We start from the raw sequence: 22,028 nt of genomic DNA, 5'->3' as shown, positions 1-22,028 counted from the left end.
ACCAAACAAAACAATCTCTAGAGGTGAGTAGTTTCTTATTCCAACTCCATGAAAAAAATAACAGTTATTTTGACAGAATTGGCTATTACTGCTCAAACACCAATATAACTTAAGCTTTAATACTTCATGTACTCATTTGGTTGACTTGGCAGTGTTAGGTTTACAGCTGGCCTTGATGATCTTAAAGGTGTTTTCCAAGGTAAATGATTCTCTATGTGTTCTCCTGCAGGACAACACACCACCTTCAGGTTCAAAACTGCCACATATACAAAGCTATGTAGGAAATGCTTCCTTTCTGGCCTGTTTTTCCACAGCCACAGAATTTTTACTCAAGAAAAACTGAAAGTAGAAACAGTAAAGATTTGTTTCAGCAATACCATTAGATTAGACAAGCTTTTTAAGCTTTCAGAAGCAAGGTCCTTTTGCCTGTAAATTAAGAAAATACCCATCCACCCCATAGTAGCACTGCAACATTATTTTAAAGTGCTTTGAAGGATTAAAAAAATGCTATATGGGTACACAAATACTTATCTTCTAGATATTTTCTTTTCTGAGAGGTTAACAATATTGGCTGAATAGGCAAGCTCTCTCCAGTGCTGTATGGTTGGTCATTCATAGAAATACTGTTGTGCTTCCAATATACTCAAATGAATTTTACATCTGTGAAGTGCAATTTAATGGTTTTGAAAAGCTACTACTCAGACCTTTTCTCACAAACTCTCACTCATTCCTCCCCATCCTGTGCCTCCCTGGTTTTAAGTTTGCAAAAGTGTGGGTTTTTTAAGGGGAGTTTTTGAGGATATAGTAATTTACTTAGGTCAATAAAACAAGTGAGGAACTTTATAACTCTGAATTTAAGGGAGTTTTCATTTCCCATATTTCTTCCAGAGGTTCTAGACAGCCTTTTCCTGCAGCACACACAACTAGCCAAATATGCCCAATATCCATGGCCTACAGCCCCCACTAAGGGAATTTAGGCAAACATGATGTCAGTGAGATACAAGGTGTCCCAACTCTCCATTTTCATGCAAAGACATTATGCCATTTGGTAGCAGAATTAAGGACATTTTCCACCATACAATCTACTGGGACGTTTCTTTTTCCAAGATAGACCTTTTCAGGCTTTGTTTCCGTAGCATTGTCATGAAGACTGATAAATGTACATATGGCGAGTTAATTCTGTTTGCTTTTTATCAGCCTACTGAAATAACCACCTGCAGTAACAACAGCAATGGCTTTGTCTTTCCCGGACAACCTTATATTTGTACATGTGCACAGTGCTGTGCCCAGCTGCACAGAAATCAGGCAGAGCCACCTGTGAGTTCACCTTTGATCACTTTGCTGGTCAGGTATGGTAAACTAGCTTTGTTATTTCACAAAAATCTGTTTAATGATATAAACAGCTCTGGCTGATTCTCTGTCTTCTGGGCCTACCAGACATGCACAATTTTGTCAACAGAACTAAATGCAAGGCTATTTTTCTGTATCAGCATCTCAGATAAACTTTAAAGCTATGTTAGACGAGCTGTCGAGAGAAGTATATGCCATTTTCCTCATCACTGTACTATGATCTATCTGTTCACAGAAACAGTTTAATCTGTCAATAGATTTTTCTCCAACTACACAATCATGAATCTTCCCAGATTGTATCATACACTCTTAGTGATAACATTAACAACTCAGTAAAGAACTGAAGTCGTTAGATCTGAATCACCAAATCTGGAAGCCTTTGATCAGTACAAGTGTTGATCTGCCGCCAATACTTCAAAAGAAGTGATGTTAACAATGCAAACAGGCACAAGTGTTTGCAGCAGAACCCAAGAGAATTTCTCTGTGGGACTCGCAGCCCAGTGCTGCTCTGGCAGCCAGCACAGCACTGGTCAGTGAGGCACCAGTCAGTGCTGGGTGCGTGCAATACCTTCAGCTGTATTATTGGACTGCCTTAGGTCAGATGTCCGCACTCAGCAGCTGCTGCTGCTGCATGGTTTTGCTGATGCCTGCAGCAACAAGCGGTTGTAAGAGACAAAAACTCCTGGGAAGTCTAGTCCAGCAACTTCCTTATCAGAAACAAAGAGCCACTGACAAGAAAATACTGAGAGCCTGTTTATCAGTTCCTGTTAAGATGAAAATATGTTGTGCTCCTCCCACTGCCAAGTAAGGAAAGGTTCTGGAATCATACACTGAACCTTAGCTCTTCCTGCAACAGAATTTACTTTGTTATCTTATTCAGTGTTTTTTCATATATAAGTATTTACAGGTAAGCTACCTGACTGTAATTGAAACATCAAGGCCCCCGCAGGAAATACATTTTTACTGCTCATTTTGCTGCTGCCGCACAGCTTTATGTGGCAGTTCTGCTGCTCACTTGCTTGTAGGATGCACCTTCATTACACAAATAAAACCACACCACCTTCTCATCCTACATCCACAATATTTACACCATGTGGACCCCACAGCTCCTGGACTCTGGAAAGTTGAAAGATATGCTCTGCTGTGCCACATGGCTACTTCTGTTCTGCAGTGAAATACCCACAAATTAGCAAACAATAAAACTCAGTAACACTAAGACATACCAGCTTTTCCAATGAACAGCTGAATTTCATTCCTAGCCAGCTAATGGTTCTAACTGGTGCCACTGCTTGTGCTACCTAAAGTCTCATGAAGTCTTGGCATTTCTCCTAGTTTTCTAGGTCTGGAATTTGCTCAGACTCTGCTGCTCCAACAGATTCTGAATTACCAAGGTACTTAGGCAGGTGCCTACCCAAAAATGCATAAGTAGTCCCACTGATTTTAATAGGATTATCCATGTGTTTCAAATTAGTCATGTGCATAAGTACCTTTCAAGTGCAGGCTATAGCTTTCTATAGCTCCCAAGAAGTTAGTTTTTTCCCTCACAATAAAACTACCTTTTGGAAGAGATGTAAATAAGGTGCCTGCATGGTCGCATAATGATCAGGTGCACCACAGCTGAAGTGAGGATCAAGTGCTCCAGAACCACTGAGATGCAGAGACACCATAAATACTGTATAACTAGTGCAGATTCAAGGAAAATGTTAAAAGCAGGTGCAGCACAGCAGTAAGCCAATTTCATTTACCCATCCTTCTGTATTAGACAAAAGACTAGTGTCTTTGTAAACATCTCATTTTTTCAGCTTTCTTGGTATATTTGCATTTAAAATACAGCCTGCACAGCCCCAGAAAATATATTTGTGAGAAGAAAACGTCAAACTGTCAAACCCAAGAAAATCACCACCTGTATTTTAAAAGCTGAATCCTAGACAGGCAACTATTTGTCAATGAGGAAAACAAATTGCTCTAAAAGAAAGCATATCTTTGGAGATCTTCAGAACAGTATTCTCAGTGTGCAAAAACTCCCCAAAACTCAAAAAGAAATGTCTTGCACTTACGGGACAATTGGAGAAAATGAATAATAAAAAGGTGTCCTGTCAGTGCATTATCAACCTTATAGTACTGTATGCATTTGTCATTACAGAATGTGTGGCAATTTCATCCTAGAACAGCAGAACAATCCCCAGCTTATCTGATGGTGAGCTGCTTTAACCAACAGCATTTCAGGGGACTCGTATTTGGGTTGGAAATCTGAAAACAACCTAACAGAACGTTCTCAATACCAAATCTCGTTTAGCGTTCGTCGCCCAAGATTTGAATTACGAAACAAATCTGAGATGGAGTAGGGGAGTGGGAATCCAGAGAGCGGTGCTGCCGAAAGGGGCCCGTCACGTCCCCTCAGCCTGAGGGCCGGAGGAACAAACGCTCCGTCACCCTCCCGGAGCAGCGGCCGGGCCCGGGCTGCCCCCCGTTCAATGCCCCGGCTGCCCCCCGTTCCCTTCCCCGGCTGCCCCCCGTTCCCGGCCCCGGCTGCCCCCCGTTCCCTTCCCCGGCTGCCCCCCGTTCCCTGCCCCGGCTGCCCCCCGTTCCCTGCCCCGGCTGCCCCCCGTTCCCTTCCCCGGCTGCCCCCCGCTCCCGGCCCCGGCTGCCCCCCGTTCCCTTCCCCGGCTGCCCCCCGTTCCCTTCCCCGGCTGCCCCCCGTTCCCGGCCCCGGCTGCCCCCCGCTCCCGGCCCCGGCTGCCCCCCGTTCCCTTCCCCGGCTGCCCCCCGTTCCCTGCCCCGGCTGCCCCCCGTTCCCTGCCCCGGCTGCCCCTCGCTCCTGGCCCCGGCTGCCCCCCGTTCCCTTCCCCGGCTGCCCCCCGTTCCCTGCCCCGGCTGCCCCCCGTTCCCGGCCCGGGCTGCCCCCCGTTCCCTGCCCCGGGCCGCCCCTCGTTCCCTGCCCCGGCTGCCCCCCGTTCCCTGCCCCGGCTGCCCCCCGTTCCCCGGCCCCGGCTGCCCCCCGTTCCCTGCCCCGGCTGCCCCCCGTTCCCCGGCCCCGGCTGCCCCCCGTTCCCGGCCCGGGCGGGCCTGAGGCGCTCCCGCGGCGCCCCCTGCCGGGCGCGGGCGGTGCTGCTCCGGGCACAGCGACAGAACGAGAGCCCACGGACACGGCGGGACACACACTGCCCCCGGCACCGGCACCACGGACACGGCGGGACACACACTGACACCGGCACCGGCACCACGGACACGGCGGGACACACACTGACACCGGCACCGGCACCACGGGCATGGCCGGGACACACACTGACACCGGCACCGGCACCACGGGCACGGCCGGGACACACACTGACACCGGCACCGGCACCACGGGCACGGCGGGACACACACACTGACACCGGCACCGGCACCACGGGCACGGCGGGACACACCCTGCAGACAGCCCACCCAGAGACACCGCCGAACACACCGCGGCATCTTCCCGCCGGCATTCGTGCTTAGTTTTAACTAATACTGATTTGGCTAATTTACAAATGCACACGTACTCTCCTAACATTAACATGCTTCTAATAGGAACATCTTACAAGGACTGACATCTGCACTAAAAATACTCCGTCAGAATATCTCCGTCCAAACCTATGTTTTATTAGGTTGCTCATATAAGCAATATATTGAGAGTTAACTGCCCGGGAATGACTTTCCCATGCTGAATCTGAGAAAAGTCGATTCTTTCCAAGCTGAAACTTTATCATCACTGCTGTGCAGCAAGCCTATGCTGCCCCCTGTACTGTACTGTTTGCACCACTTGCTGGAACACCAGCATTTGTATTAAGCTAGAGAGAAGATAAAATATAAAATACCTTGTAGTCAGGAGTTGTGTGCTGCACTATGAATCAATCAGCTTGATTTAACACTAAAGATGTAATATTTGCTTTCATAGTTCTTCTTAACTATGTATTTAGAAAATGTGTGTGTTACAATTAATTCTACTGTTCCGTTACTAGATTTACTACAGTTAATGTTTATCTTAAATTGTATCCGATCCAAGCAGGTGCATGAAATGAACAGTTTGTTGATAGCTCGGGAGATGCTCCTTTCTACAAAGCATGGTCTGAAGCAGAGATAAGGTACCCCACAAGGCCAGTTTCAAAATTACTGCTGCCTGTCTGATCTGTACATAAATAGCATAAAGATTTTGCAGAAAAACTAACAACACAGAATTGTGCCCAGCACACGATGCTGTTTCTGTGTTGGGAAAATCTAACTCAAAGTAGTGTGGAGAAGGAATATCCATGGCATCTAAAGCAAAGGGCATCAGCTTGACTATTTAGTGAGGAGGAACAATTCACATATAGACTGCAGGTCAGACATTTGGCCATGCTAGGTTTGGCTCTTTTGCAGGAGAAGCGGGTTAGCAGCTGCCTCAAGCAGCAACTCCCAGCAGACAGGAGCTACTCAAGGCAGCAGAAACAGAGCCTGGAAAATCTGCATGACTCTCCAATGAAAGCCGGAGGGAAACATATTCCAGTCTAGCCTGAGCAATGGGTTTGATTTGCAACACCAGCATGGACTCAGATAGCTTCCCATGTTAGAAGTGAACTAGTCTCTCTCTAAAGAGCCAGAATCAACTGAGATGGAAGCAGTTGTGATGGAAGAGGAGTGAAGTACCTGATCCATAGAGATAGGGAATACAGCCAGCTTTGCCAAATGGGCTCAGCTCTGGAAAAGCTGGAGACTTTCCTGGCCCAGCAGAGATCTATAAACCTGTCCTAAGAAGTTACTGCAGCCACTGCCTCATGTTGTGGTGGAAACACAAAGTAAAGCAGTAACACACAAGCATTTGAAGAATTAGGCTGCATTTGGTTTCCCAGACAGCAATCACTGCCAAGTTTCTGAAAAGAGAAAACCTATAAACAATGGTCTCTGTCCATATTAATTCTACATCAGCTTTGACCCAAAGGGTAACAATTGACTCTTAACAGTGGCCATTGAAGTTTAAAATTAAAAAATACCAGCCCCCAAATCCTAATGCTTTCATGGGCAGAGGCTGATGTGTACATGAGGAGTTATCCCCAGAGCTACAGAGAGTTTAGCTTCACTTCTTTGGATGATGTTCCGCAAGAGGACTGCATCTCTTTCACTTGGATGGCATGGTGCTGGGCCAAGGGACAGCATCCAAATTACCCTGGTTCAACCAGTGACAGATCTTACAGTTGTATATCTGCCAGTAATACAATTTTTATACTAAAAATCTGTTCTGCCAGATCTTTCATAGTGCTTGACTCTTTCCACAGAACACCTCCTCTGCAACTGCAAGAACCCCTGGATTAATCTGTAATTACTGTTGCACTAGTCCAGATGATAGCAATTGTCACTGAACTACTGCCCTGAAGCAATGTTCTGCCTCTGTGACAATTCAACATCGTTTATAGTCAGAGGAAATGAATGTGCTCATTTTGTAATAATTGCACTAAAAACTGTCTCCTCCTTCTTGTTACTTTCTTCATTTAAGCACACCAAACATATACTGCACCTACCACCATCTACTAGCAAATAAATGAGAAAGAACAAAACTCAAGTCCACATATGGAAGCAAAAGGGCAATGTAGAAGACTCCAACAAGTGGGAAATAAAATCAAATAAAAATAACAAGTAACTCAGCTGTGTAACAATGCTAGCCCACATTTTGTACACCAACACCAAGAGGTTCTACATTTAAGAAGAGAACTTAGGAAATGGATAGCACTCAGTCAAAACCACAAAAAACATATACTTACCTGCAGTTCCTAAGCTAAGTAGTACAGCAACCCAAAATATCCAGAACACAATGAGAATCAGAAAGGTCCAGAGTGGCTGGAAGATGAGGAAAGGAATTCTGCCAATGATTTTACCAACAATTTGAAAGAGCTGTACAGCAAACTGAAGCCTCTTTCTTAGTACAAATATAAGGGAGAGCAGAACAACCTGTCACAGGAAATAAAAAGACAAATTGTTGAGGGTTTTACCTCAAGAAAATTATCAGCGTTATCAAATGTCAGATCAAAGGATACAGATTTCACAAAAACATGCCAGCAAAGCAATTTATACAATCTGACTACACGTAAGAAAATCCTTCTGAAACACTGCCTATATTCTCAAAGAGCATGTGGATTAAAATCTGGTTTCCTGCAGTAGTTGTTCCTGCTTTTTTAAACCAAATATGATTCAGGAAACTTTCATTCGTCTAATGGAAACGGTCTGTTTTGCTTTATAGCAAACAAACATAAATATACATTACACACTACACATTACTTTCACATACCCTGCATGTCATGAACTTTTAAACTTTCTTTCTACTCAGGTCAGCTTGCCACTGTTCACTTTCACAATGGTAAGAGAACCAATCCTTTTCCTGCAGTCCACACCAAACTGTTTGATAGCTACGTATGTATGGGAGCAAAGCAGACATAAAATGAAAACTTATTTAAATAAATTCTTGTTTTCTCAAAGTTAAAAAACCCAACCCCCCAATAACAAAACTCCAAGTCAAAAACCCCACAATATCCCCAGCTCTTTGTATGTCACAAGGAACTATGAACAGCAATTAAAAAAGAGGTTGAAATCTTTAAAACAATATATACAACCAGTGACAGTTGCTTCACTAGTTTTCTTGCCTGCTCTAGAAAACCACTAGCTGTGAAGAGAAGCATAACCTGCAGCAGTGGATGTTCTCACAGTTCTGCTAACAACAGTCAGTTGTACTAGAACACATAAGCATTCAAAGAAACTTTTTCTTACCTCTTTAGTATCGGCAGATGTAGAAAGATCACAACTTAGAGGATACAAAAGAAAAAAAAAATCTGATCTGTGACACATTTATATTTGTCACTGTAAACTGTCAGACTGTTCATATCTGACAAATTCCATATGGATCTTACTCATCTCTAAGACAACAGGACAATCACTTTGACAAATGTCTCATGAAGTACAAATTGACTGTACCCGCAAATTGAGCAATGGCTTCTTTTAACATTGCAACATCAGAGCAAAAAAATCACATAAGAAGTTGCAAGCCACACTCAGTTTTTCTGCTGTAAAACAAGGTCAGTGAGCAAAACCCAGAGTTTAACTCCATAACTTGAGGTCTAGGCACTGCTGCCTGTGTTTCACTGTCCCTTTCATTGTCTAAAAGAGCTGCCTCCCCTTTCTCCTGCTGACAGGATGGGATAAATCCACAGATCTCATGTTCATACTCAGCCAGTGCCCCTGTGTTTATTCAACATAACCCTCCAGTGAGCTGATGCAGAACAAAATGGGAATGGAACACAATTCTTGCATTTTTACACCAACAACACTAACACTGTTTGTACAGATTTGAAGTATGGCAAAGCTGACAAACAAGTTTCACAATGAAGATATAAAATTATTTTTGTAGTTTTGATGGGAGCCTAAAAATCTAGTTGGAGCTAGGGATCTTTAAGGTCCCTTCCAACCCAAACCACTCTGTGATTTTATGATTATATTTGAATAAATGTGAGAAGATCTTAGAATTCATTCTCATTTTCCAGTTTGAAAAGAATTAGGAATTATTTTTACTGTTGCACAACCACTGTAGTTCAAGTTTTAAAGTTGCAGCCTCTGCCATTGCCTAGGGTAAAATGCTACTTACAGTAACTACTGTTGAGAAGATGGCATATCCAAGTAGGAACTTTACATTTTCCTTTTCTGTTTCCAGTTCAGTGGTGGGATCGTTCCTGTAGTCATAATGGAGCCACCAGAGAACACCTGAGACAACTGAGCAGAGCAGAGCAGTGTGAGGGCGGCCAGGGCATGCTGCTGCTGCCTGGCCTCCCTTCCAGCACTCCTGCCCTCCCCACTAACCCACACTCAGCCCGGGAATACTGTCAGCAAAGGGAGGCACAACATCAGTGATCACAGATAAACTTCCCAGAGTGGCCTGTCAGTCTGAGGGGAAACCCCAGCAGAACATTCTGATTTCTTGCAGTTATCTGTCCTAAGGCTCAGGCATGTAATTTCATTGTGGAGATGCAAAGCTAACTTTCATGGAATGACAAGCTACAGCCAGACACATTCCTATGGTTCTTCCTTCACAAAGCGGGCAGTATAAGAGTTCAGTAAGCATTCTTTGAAACATTACCATTTCCATAACTGAATTCATCTGCCAAAAGAAATGTTGCTTCTAGGCATCTATAAAAACAATCAACATCACTGTCATCCTAACACCCAGCAGCTGGAAGAGCCCAGCCAGGCCTTGACACCAAAAGGCAAGCAGGTTACTGAAGGTTACTGAAGATGATAATGGAAATAAAGGATAGCTGTTCAGATTAGCAGTCTGTTCAGCTGCTAATCCTTCAGTAAATATATGAAGCAGTGGAACAGTAAATATACTTACACAACAACCCAAATACAACCAGTGCAATCAGAGTATGGACGAGGAGGGTCTGAATGAATCTGAAGGCTAAAACCAGTATCAAAGAGAAGGCTGAAAAAAATATAAAATAAGTTTGAGTGTTACAGCCCTTTTCATTTTAAATATAAATTTAGGGTTATTGTAGAGTTTTGGCTTTTATTTTTAAACAATAATCTTAAAAGTAACAACATTTAATAAAGCCAGAAACCTTTTTAACATTTAAAGCACACAGTTACCTCTAACTTATAGCTGATATATTTCACCATGGGAAATACTAGCATTTAAATAACATTTTATGTAAGAGTTAAGTTGAAGTACTCATGCTGAAGTCATTTTTTATCAACAATTTCTTATAGTCCCCCAAAATGAGGTATATAACCATGTCATGGAACACAGAATCTGATAGAGATCTGCATTTCACCAGTCTATTAAATTCCTCCTGATAAAACCTGATCACTCTTCCTTAAAAATAACTCTGCCCAGAAAATATTAAAAAAACTTCACTTTTGAATTAAGCATATAGACTTGTAAGAAACATTTTAACCTTTTAACTGAATATCATTATTCACTTTTTTACTTATAACCTTACCTAGTGCAAGGACACTAAGTCCTATCACAGTATCTCTTCCTGCCAGTATTCCACTCAGAATTCGATGAAAAACATCCATTTCATTAACCATACTTATTAGGACAGATGCATATTTGGAATAGCATTCAGGATTTTGTGGCACACATCGATTAAATAATGGAAAGGACTTACTGAAAGGTTAAAAACAAAAATGGTAAAAAATATTAATTACTGGGCAAACAATTTAAAATCCACAGTGATCCATCCTGCTACTCTCCACATTCTGTTATAAAGAGTAGTTTTAAGTATCTTCTGCAAAATAAACTCCTAATAGCGTCATGCCTGTATCATTATACCAGAACAGATCCATTCAAGATCAGCCTGAGGAAAGAAATTAATAACTCTCTTATTAACTATCACCATCAGCACATAGCTCCTATTCCCATTCTAGTCTGGCTTCACCTGCCTTGCTCCCATGTGTTTGTGTAAAAACAAAGTTCATGCTAACATAGCTGTAAGCTATGCTGCTGTAGGTAATTCTAGATCACAAACACTTTGTATTGTTTCGATGATATTTAAGCATTCTAAAAGCCACACCAAAACAATGCTCACAAGGTACAAGTAACAGTACCAAATATTTATACAAAATTATTTGGCACCCCCAGTGAAGCATCTTGCATATATTTATTGTCCCACTTGCCTTACAACAGTCAATAGCATACTCACATCTGAAAAGGAGAGGTTTTGTTATCAACAATTAAAAATTTCACTAACTAGCTTTGCTTCTACTATGTAATATTACTGTGCAAGAAGAATAGCTCTGCTGAGTTCCTTTACAAACTGAAAAAGGCCTAGAAAGTTGAGGAAATAAGCAAAACATGCCATATCTTTTCATCAGTTTACGTGCTGTCCTTTGACCCACTGTATGAAATGTTTTTACATGTCTTCTGCTCTCTTCACTTTGGTCTTATATTTTCTGCTGTTCAGAGCAGATGAGTTAGCTCTGCAAACACAGAGACTCCATTTCTCTGCTGTATTTTAATGACACAGTGGAACTTAGTCATGGGTTTAAGAATTTTGACTCACAAATGCTAGACTTGACAAAGACAGCAACATCCACAGATCTGGTCTTCAAGCCATCTGGCTATAAAATTATTCTGATGGAAATTTCGGGGCTCAGGAGAAGAAGCAAGGCCAAAGATCACATCCTTGGCATTGAGGGAGAAAGCAAAAGTCTGTAGAGGAGCTAAGTTGTTCCTCATACGGAGTGCTTTTTCCTAATTTGGAGGGGGAAAATTCTTTAAAGGGTAGAGGAATGGAAGGAATGCAGTCTTTGTTTATCCTGTGGGACAGGACACTGGCATGTTCACAGGCACATAAAAGAACTTGTAAGGATACGTGGACAAAAATAAATAAACAAAGCAAAACCATCTTCACTGTGAAGCATCAAGTCAAACACAAAATGTGAGAAAGTAACAATCCATAAGAAGCTGCTTGGACTCAAGAAGGTTGTAAAGTACCCAGTCATTCTTACCTTGGTGGAACTGGCAGTGTGGGACACAGCTGAGCTGCCTTTGGATTAAGTGTGTAACTGGAAACATTCAGGTTATAAACGCAAAGAAAAGAACCTAAAAAATAAAAAAAGGAAAAGGAAAAACTAACTTAAAATTATTAAAAATATTGAGAGAAAAAATACATTAACACATTTGTTTGCACTTCTGATTTGATGCCTTAGCAGGCCATTTTCATCCCTGATATTCCAATGGGAATGTGAATAACAAATTAGGTAGTTGAGTAAATCTAAACCAATCTCTGCAGAATCTTTGCTTTCTAGACCTAACTACAGTTACCACTTATGTTCCTGGTGGGCAGGCACAATGTTCCACAGTACTCTACTGGGCTATTAATCCTTGCTCACTAGGATAAGAGGAAAACCTGAAACAATGGAAGCTAAAATGGAACTAGGCCCTTCTGAGTTAGAATAGAATATATCTATATCTATATCTATATCTATCTCCAGAAACCTAACTTGTTCTAGGATCTAGGTGAAATATTACCAGGTACTGTGCTAACAATACTCTGCTCCATCAGACAGCTCTCCAGGGAAAGAAAGGCTGTATACATTCAAGCCATTCAAAATGCAAGACCTCTCCCTGCCTTGACATAAACATGCAAGCAGTTTTAGCTGGAATTGAATGCAATTATGTTTAGTTAGACTGAAAATACTTATATAATCTCACGGGTGTTTACAAATTCCTGCACATACAAAATTATGTCAAACTACCCCAAAATTAAATTAAAACATATATTGTCATTTAAATACCAATCCCTGCCAAATAAAACATTAAAAAAAAAAAAAAGGGATAGTGACCTCCAACAAAAATAGCCATTAATATTCATATGGCCTGAATTTTATACATACCCCATGAAATAAGGCTTTGGCTACAGATTATTTTATTTACATGTAGGACATGAACAAATTGGAGCCTCTTCGACACAACAGCTACTTCTGACAGCATTTTCAACTTGAACACTAGAATCAAATAAAATCTCTAGGTGTATCCTGGTTTTGCTGGGAAGTGAGTGGCTGTGTGGTACTTTGTTGCCAGCTGGGGTTAAATTACAATAAAATGGAATAGCAAATATCAGGATCTGATGTCTAGAATGACAAATCCACTTGTGTCTTCATGGAATTAATAATTACACCCTAGTTTTAATTACATTTAAAGGAACCAATTGGACATGAGTCTCAAACAGCATATGAACCCTGGTCACCTACTAGCACCTCCACCGAACTTCATTAGTTCATTCTCAGCAATCAGTTTTCTGCTATATAATCTCAGCACTGTGCAGGAATTATTGAACCACTCTCTAATTTGCATAAGAGAGCTGTAACACTTCTAGAAACTATGGTTTTGAAATAAAGCAGAAACAAACCATTTTCTTTTCTGTTACCATGAACTGTTCAGGAAATTATTGGTAAGATATGACTCCCTAGTGTAAGAAACATAATAAAAATGAAGTGGAAGCTCTTCAACTGTTGTACAGATACACTAAGGTACTCATATTCCCTGTGGCACACCATTATTCCTTGCAAAACTCTGGAGATCTTCCAAAGAGTTGAGTTGCTGTTGTGGACAACTTGACACACACAAGGAAAGTGAACTGATTTTGAGGCTTTGTATTTCCAGGCTGCATGAATTCAGAAAGAACACATACCTAGAAAGAAAAAAAGATCCTCTTCTCAAAAAACAAGCTTTCTTGGGTTTTTGTAAGTTTAAATTCTGAACCTTCTTTCCATCTTTTTAAAGTGCTACAAAGCAAGTGAAACTTTTTCCAAAGGAGCCAGTGGAATGACTGGGAACTTCAATGTGCAACATCCTTAAGTAGAAAGATTTGCCCTATGGAATGACTGCCTGTTTGGCTGATGTCCATTTAAGATCCTCTTTAAGAAGGTGGCTGCATAAAGCATAACAGTGCAGCACATTTTCTAATTCTATTATAACTTTTTAACTCACTCACTGTTTTGCATTATTCCCACCTTTTTTGCCTTTCAATACAACAGTGTATAGATACATAGATGTATATGACTGACAGCTAGAAGATGTGTATTTTACTAAGTTCTCAAACATTTGATTTATTTAGATGTTATCTGATGTACTTACTTTTTATTAGTCATGTCCAATCCAGAAAGATTTGCCCCTTCCACAGGAGTGTTCTTCCGACCACATATGTTCCCAAAGCTGTCATATCCAAGCACAAGTCTTTCTGCAGCACCAGCCACCATAGCATAGCCACTGATAAACATCTGTTAAAACATTTTTTTAATGTGAAAGCGTGCTACCATAGATTTTCCTTCCCGTTCAATAAATACTCTTTTAAAGTCATACATTTTTTCCTTCTGGTTGCAAACAGTTAAATCTAAAATTCACCCCTCTGCACAAGGCCAGAGCAAGTCATATGGGCAAGTTTAGCCCTATTGCTTCCTTAGAGCTTTCCTTCATCTGTTGGTGAAAGTATATAAATTAAGAGAATAACACAGGAGAAGAAAGAGGTCCTGATTAAAATAAGAGGAAAGCATTACTAAGGTGCTAAACACTGTCCCTAGTGATGTTCAGGTGTGTCACTAGGCAAGATCACTCAATGTGCTCACTGCATCTCATTTGACAGGGTGACATTCAAGACACACTTGGGCAATATAACCGCTGCCATGATGGGCCCTTGAAGCTGCTAGTGAATCCAATCAGATGTATTTCAAAACACAAAATATATTTAAAATAGACAATATCTGAAATTTCAGGAAGGAGCACTCTTTAACATACGTGAAAAACTTGGAGAAAGCCACACTGTGCACTTAGGTGCCGCTGCCCTGACCTTTGAGTTCTGCGGTCAGATCAAAGTTCCAGTAGATCATCTTCCAGCAAATCCCAGAGGCAGCTAAGTACCTCTGCTGGGCAAGTAGCAGCAATCCTTAGTCAAAACAAAATACCTTGTCTATGAATGCAGCTTAAACCCTCCTGCACATTGTGAGGGCCAAAATAACCCTTGGAAAGAACCTTTGCAAGTGCCAAGAAGCAGCAGTTCTTCTGTGAAACTGGTGAAGTCCTGAGTAATACTTTACCCAAGGCTTATCTCCCCATCACTCCAGCTACTGAAGAACTCAATGATGCAAGCTTCTCCTCTGTCCCATGGGGAGCAAGTCACATTTCACACACAGCAAGGACAATCACTCCGCTCTGTGGCTATGTGCCAGCTGCTGGCAGCAGTGAGACTTCTCGAGTCCCACATTAACCACTGCTGCTTTTGAGTGAATACCGCTGACTATCGGATGTGCTCGAGACAGACTGTGCACATCAGACCCAGCACAACTGCCTTCTCAGTGGAGCTTTAGAGCCTTTATTTGTTTTTCTGCTTTTAGTACTTGCAACTAAAGATTGCATCTGGGCAAAAACATGTCTCATACACAAACATGTACAAATGTGCTTCTTTAGTCCTGAGAGCAATCTCATTTTTGCTCACAGTAGACTCTTATTTTGCAGTCTTAACTAGTTCAGAATTTTTTTAAAATTATGATGGCATGTTAATGCTGCCTCAATATGGACATTTTTGCAGAGACTCCTCAATTCAAGCTAACATAGTATTGTGGATGTGATTTGTTACAAAAGCAAAATATTTCCAGGCCCAGTTTCTTTACAGAGCAAGTATTTGTTAATAATTAAAATGTTCTCAGAAGGAAAACAAGAAATAAGCTGGCACTGTAACTCAACTGAAACAGGATTTTAGAAAAATTCTGGTATTTCCTTTAAATATGAGCATTACAGGCCCACTATGTAGTTGATTTTTTTTTTAAGTGCCGAATGCTGGATATAAGCCATAAATATTGATAAGTAACAGAGTAATAGCTCCAGGGGTGTATCTGCACATGGCCACAATACCCATTTCCACCGAGCTAGTAATGTGATTTCAATTTTTTTTCACTATGTGAACAAATTAGTGCAATTACATTTTCTTAAGTGTTTTAAAAATAAGACCAAACACAATAAAACAAATACATGTGTGCAAGAAGCTATTTCACAGAAAGTGACCAATAAAAACAGTGGGAGAAACCAAACAAAAATCCTAAATCCTTACCATTTGACAGGTTTCATTCATGGCATCCCCTCCACTGATCAACGCACTAAGCATTAGACAGCAGGTAAAAATCCCTATCCTGCTCACAAAGTTCACTATCCATTTATGCAGTATTTAAAATGTGTAGGTAATATTCTGCATCAGCTTCCATTTAAAACGTGACTATTACGTGCAATTAAAAAGTGTATTGACGATAATCCTGAGTAGACTGAGACATATCACTAAAAACCACATGCATGCTTCAGAAAGACAATGCCTTCTCCTAAAAGCTTACACCCTGTTCTTAGATAGTGACCTAATGTATCATCAGCTGGAAACATGTTGCAAGATATCAAGGCTACAAGGAATAAGCAGAATAAAGAGCCCAGTCCGAGCCTGGACTGATTTACAAAAAAAGAGAATTCTAAATAACCGAGCACTGTGTATATATGGGATCCAAAGCATATGGGCAGAACTTAGAAGCGTGACAGACACTACAATACAGCACTGCATCACCAGAAAGGTAAGATCTATCCCTGGGCAATCCCGGGGACCTGTGCCCGTGACAATTTCAGTTTAGATTTAGTGTTACACTATGCAGAACCCCATTAACTCTGGATCTGATTAGTCCTTCCAGGAAACAAACAAGCATGCGTGCTTACCAAACCAGCCCAGAAAAGACAGAAGAGGAGCAGCCAGAGAGTGTCTGTGCACTTTCTGTAAATGACTGGTCTCCATTCCTGTCGTTCAGAAATACTATCTCCAGAGTCCTAAACAGAGAAAAGTTTAAGAAAACAACAGAACAAACTTCCCGTGAAATTAACTCAAGTTCCAAAGAGCGGAGAGTTCAGCAAGCCCCTAACTTGGCACTCGCAGCGCCGAACAGGCGGCAGCTGTCCCCCGCACCGCCCGCCGTGTCCCCGCCGCTGGCCCGGCCGCGCTCCGGCCCGGCGCTCACCTGCGGCCGGCCCCCGCGCCGCTCCATGGCCGCGCCGGGCCGGGCCGTGCTCCGCGGGGCCGGCGGGAGGGCCCGGGCCGCAGCCGGCTCGGCGGGGCTCGGCTGCCCGGGGCTCGGCTGCCCGGGGCTCGGCTCCAGCGCCGCGGGGCCGGGCCGGGCCGGGCCGGGCGGTGGCACCTCCGGCAGCTCCGCCCGCCGCTGTGGCCGGGCTGTGCCGGGCTGTGGCCGGGCTGTGGCGGGCTGTGGCCGGAGCTGCGGGGCCGCTGCGCCCGCCGGAGGGAAGGAGCGGCATTGCTGCCCCGGGGCGCTCCGCTCCCGCTCCCGGAGAGGCGCTCGGGGCTTCCCGCAGCTCCTCCATGGCCGCAGGTTTCTGCAGGGAGTCCGGCCAGGGTGGGAGGTTTCTGTTTCACCCTTCATTAGCTTATTTGTGGGAATAGCTGAAGATTTGCTACTGCCGGCGCAAAATGGGGGCTGTTCCGTCCAGTAAAGCCCACTGCCATACCCGTTGGGCTGTTCCAGCTGCATTATCAGTACACAGTCCGTCATAGATCCTTTCCAGCTTCTGTTTGGTTGTTGGTACAGGTACATCACGCTGACATGCTGTATGCTATACATACCTCTCATCCATGTCCACGTGCATTTTACATGCACAGGAATAACCTGCAACAGGAATAACACCGAACTAGGTCAATTCTTCTAACTCAGATGACCAAGGAATGCGGGAATTATTAGCCTCTTTTAATAACATCTTTTCTCTGTGCTGTCCCTGCTGCCTATTTATTTTTATGTTCACTAAATTCAGCTCAATAATCTAGAGAAAATTACAAATTGATAGGACGTTAAAAGTGTGGTTTTGTCCTCTTCCTGACAGACAGTGGAACAAATAAATGCCCTCCTTTAGAAGTAACACAACATCTGCAACCACAATAAAATTGAATTAAATGGAAGCTGTTTTGCAAAACTGTTTAAGAATTGGTCTATCTTGGATAGGAGACAGAGTACTAGGCTGGTCTGGTCTAGAAAAAGAAAGCAAAACAAAGCCAATGTATTCCAGTTCTCTGGAGAAAACGCAGGATGAAACCTTGGTGACAAACTAGCCTAGATGGAAGTAAATAGTAGTATCAGAAACTGGGGTTCTATAAAAAGGAATGAATCTCTGCCCCAGAGCATTTCAGACTCCTTCTAAGCTGACTGGAAATTGCTAAATTTTTCCAAAAGGGTAAGTCATACAATGCTTCTGAAATTGACATTTTTAACTGCTTTGACAGAACTTGCTACAATGCTGATTTAAATTTACACACACTCCCACCCCCTTCCAAGAAGTGGTTCTGAAGAAACACATCAGGAAAGATTTCTGAAACCTCTTTGTCTTGTTGTACTTTAAAAAAATGTGGGAGAAGTAATTTTCCCTTAAAAATACAAACGTGAAATTTCACATGAAACTTAACGCCTTTTTAATGAGAAGTTCAATTTTTTATTATATCAAGAATACTGACCAAAATTATTAATAAGCTTTAACCTAGACAAAAAGAGTATTCTGAGACAGAAACATTATCTGATTAAGAAAAATCATCTTGAAGAACAATGCCAGCAATGAAGGCCTATATTAGAATCTGATGACTTGCTGTCATCACATGCTAATATTTTGCTGTTGATTTGGCACTTTTTGAAGGATCCTCCATAAGTTTTGTGTTCCATTCTTACTGTGAATAGAGGAAAACACCAAGTGGAACAAATATTTTTTAATAAACTCCAGAATCCAGGTAACTGAAGTTCATGTAAAAACACTGGAATAATCTGTAGAAGCCTGATTTTACTGAGGAATATCAATAAAAAGTCTTGTATTTCTTCCGCTGGCCAAGGAGCAATTATCTTAGAAATACAAGAAAATAACTCATGATCAAAATAAGATTTTTTTAAAAAATTGTAAATTAAATATTTTAATTGTACTGTTTTTTTCCTGAATTTCAAACGGGATCAAATAAAGTATTTATTCTAATTAGTAGCAGCTGAGTACTTTTATCATGTGTCACTAGGTGGGGCTCAGCTCCCAGTTTTGAGCTCCAGCTCAGCATTTGGGATGGGTGCACAGAGCCTCACACCATGCTGAGCCACTATTCACAAACGAGGATCCTCATGCTACAGCTGAAGAAAATAACAGCTGAGTCATTCCAGCACTCAGTGAGGAGCAAGGAGTTTTAGAAGTGATATTTTGTGGAGTTGAAATAGAAATGAGATGAAAATGAATTCTGGAAAAAGAGTATCATATTAGAGAACGGGTCTTTTTATGTGAGCACTAATGACTTGGCCAGAGAGGTGTCCACTGGCTTGTACTCTCTCTTGGGTGAGAAGCCTATGTTGGAGCCTTTGGTCTCAGTCCCCTGGTCTACACGGACAAGATATCAACTTTATAATATAAATGTCTTCATTTCAATCCTGTATCCAACTGCAGCCACTTCCATGCGAGATTAGTATGGTGAGGACCTACATTCACTCCTAAATCTTCACTGAACTCTCAAGTATGCAGTGTTTCTTGTAAAGGAAAAGAAAATTTTTACAATCTTGGAGTACCCAGAAACTCACAGTGATTTGTGTTTTAAGACATCAACTATTCAACCTGCTTGGTGTACTGCACTGTGGGAACCACATCAAGGGATATTAACATCTACACTTGTAGTATTTAAAGGATATTTTACATGTTAACCATCTTCAGACATGTTTATCAGCATCAGCAACAGAAATGAGCAGCCATGTAAACTTATGGGCATTTCTCAACTCTTTGTTTTTTCATGAAGTCACATAGAATATACCGAAAAATATCAAACATGAAATCAAGCTTCCTGACTCCAAGCTTGAATATCAAAGTTCTCGTTATTTCTTATTAGTGTGGTGTTTATTCACTTAGAATGAATCCTGTTGCTGCTTGCAACTTAGGGCTCAACCTTCTTACCAAGAAACTTAGCTGGTTAAAACTGGAGCAGGAATGTGGACCGAGAGAGGAAGGTGCTAAATGAAAACATTACTGTTTCTTGCTAGACTGGTTAAGTGAGATGACTATCCCTATCTGTATCCCCTTCTAGGTCAGACAAGGAACAGAGACCAATTACTGTAATAACAGGACACAGCACCTGAGAAACTCAGTTTAAAAGCAAATATTTTTCTGCCTAATTAGAGAAGGTGCAGCTGAGCAGAATTTCCATTGCTCTCAAATGATCTGGCTTATGTACAATAGCTTAGCAGGCAGGCACTGTTCTCTGTTTGTAGCTGTGCTGTTTGCTATATTCTGAACTGTAACACCCAGAAACTGAACATAATGCCTACTATCATGTTAAAGCTGCTAGTCAGGTTTGCATTCTAAGACCTGGTGTTTATGATCTCATGTCACTTGAACCATTCGGTCTGAAATTTCTCATGGCAGGTGCTGAAGATTTTTGGGAAACATCATCACATACTATTCAGTCACTTTTAAGAATTAAATTAAAGAAGCAGACAATACATTATCCCTTCTTGGGTAGTAATAAAGATATACTTACAGAATATTCGGATAAGAGATTTTTAATGGACAAGGAGAAAGAAATGCTTTCTGCTTTTTCTCATATCTGAGCAACTTCATCCATATTTACCCAAACCACTTTCATAAATCATAGTGTATGTTCAGCCATCTTGATGAGCTTCACAGCTAAAGAATCTGTAGAGTGAACCTGCACGGTGTACCCAGGTCCTGGCTGAGACAGTCTGGGCTATCCTGAATTGTGCTTCTGACCTGTCACATATTTTCACTGTTTTGCCTTCACATCCGTGATTGTCTTGATGGAGATGGAGGCACAATGGACAAAGACTAGTCCTGAGATGAATGTAAAGAAAAAGGGGAAATGGATATTGCTGCGAAATAGGTTCCTGGAATTGATAAGGAATACCTTAGCTGATAAGGAAAGCAGGACCTAGCAGCTCTCTGAGAAGGATTAAGGATTAAAAAGAGGTCAAAATCATGAAAGCATTTAATCTAATGTTGTAGACAGTGGGCCATTATGCCTCTGTTGAGCCACAGTAACAGACTGAAAGCCAGGAGTGGCTCAGCAAAGACTCCAGAAACAGAAGTAAAATGGAAGTCTAGGACAGTAGGGGAATGGTAGCCAGAAAGAGGAGGTGGAGGGAGGACTGGCACACAAGGGACAGCATGCAGGATTTGAGAGAAAGGTGGAGCTGGATGTGAATGAGACTGAGAGATGGGAGGAAATGGCTGAAAAAAAGGAGGCTAAGAATGAAAGATGTAGGAATCTGAGAGCTAAGGGAGGCTAGAACTAGTATAGGGGGCATAAAACTGGCCAGGGAAGAAGAGGGTAGATTGCAAAAGCTGTGTGGGCATAAACAAGCCATAACACAAGTCCTGAAGGTACATGAAAGATTAAGACTGTGGGGAATGATCAAAAGAATCTGGGTCTGCCACCACTCCCTTTCACAAGCAGAGTATCACCTTTCCTCTCCTGTCAGCAAATATCCTCGGAGCTGAGCTGAGAGTGCCCTGACAGGCACAGGCCTGGCTAACAACCCAAAGCACCCAGCCAGATTTCTGATCAGCCTGCCAATACCGTCACTGCTAAACTGGATCCACTGGCAGACTTCTGTCCTATCCATCTAAAGGATCCAATCCTTTTGATGACCTGAGTTAGTTTCTTTGTGATGTTCCATGTTAGCTTTTCTGTTTGCTCATCTAGAAAACCCCACCTGATTATATATTTACAGCTGGACTTTAAAAATACTCTGTTATAAATATAACGATGAAAATGCGCAAAGCATAAAGAGCAGTATTTTTACAAGTAATTTCATGATTTTTGAGATGTTTCACTTCTCAGCCTTCTCAATTGAATTTAACAAATTAATAACCAAATTAATTAACCAGATTCTTCAGGATATTTCCAAGGCATTGAGAAGCTCTATTTTTATTTCAGGATAATGATCATTGAGTAGATTAGCCAGTGGTTTAGAAGAATGGATTGTGCACATCTTACTGCCTATATAGTTTTAGATTACTGCTGCAAGCCACCATGCCTCCTGTGATTTACCAACCATATGAATCATTCAAGGAATGAAAATAATACCACAAAGTTAATTTGTTCCACTTGCCACACAAGCATGCAGAGATCTGCACAAAG

At 41.8% G+C, this 22,028-nt stretch overlaps 1 protein-coding gene across 1 annotated transcript in view; it reads right to left on the bottom strand.

The window, feature by feature from the left end:
* Nucleotides 1-17,292, bottom strand: part of SLC44A3 (solute carrier family 44 member 3) — a 40,474-nt gene extending 23,182 nt beyond the window's left edge. The window contains 11 exon segments of the mRNA XM_066325240.1: nt 7,107-7,293; nt 8,978-9,102; nt 9,722-9,811; nt 10,329-10,498; nt 11,842-11,935; nt 13,390-13,526; nt 13,973-14,115; nt 16,580-16,687; nt 16,876-17,097; nt 17,099-17,257; nt 17,260-17,292. Coding sequence (XP_066181337.1) covers nt 7,107-7,293; nt 8,978-9,102; nt 9,722-9,811; nt 10,329-10,498; nt 11,842-11,935; nt 13,390-13,526; nt 13,973-14,115; nt 16,580-16,687; nt 16,876-17,097; nt 17,099-17,257; nt 17,260-17,292 — 1,468 coding nt within the window.
* Between the last annotated feature and the right edge of the window lie 4,736 nt (nt 17,293-22,028).

The sequence above is a fragment of the Sylvia atricapilla genome, chromosome 9 (assembly GCF_009819655.1).
Source record: "Sylvia atricapilla isolate bSylAtr1 chromosome 9, bSylAtr1.pri, whole genome shotgun sequence".
Lineage (NCBI taxonomy): Eukaryota > Metazoa > Chordata > Aves > Passeriformes > Sylviidae > Sylvia > Sylvia atricapilla.
The sequence above is the reverse complement of the archived record's forward strand: the minus strand, read 5'-3'. Positions and strand labels throughout refer to the sequence as shown.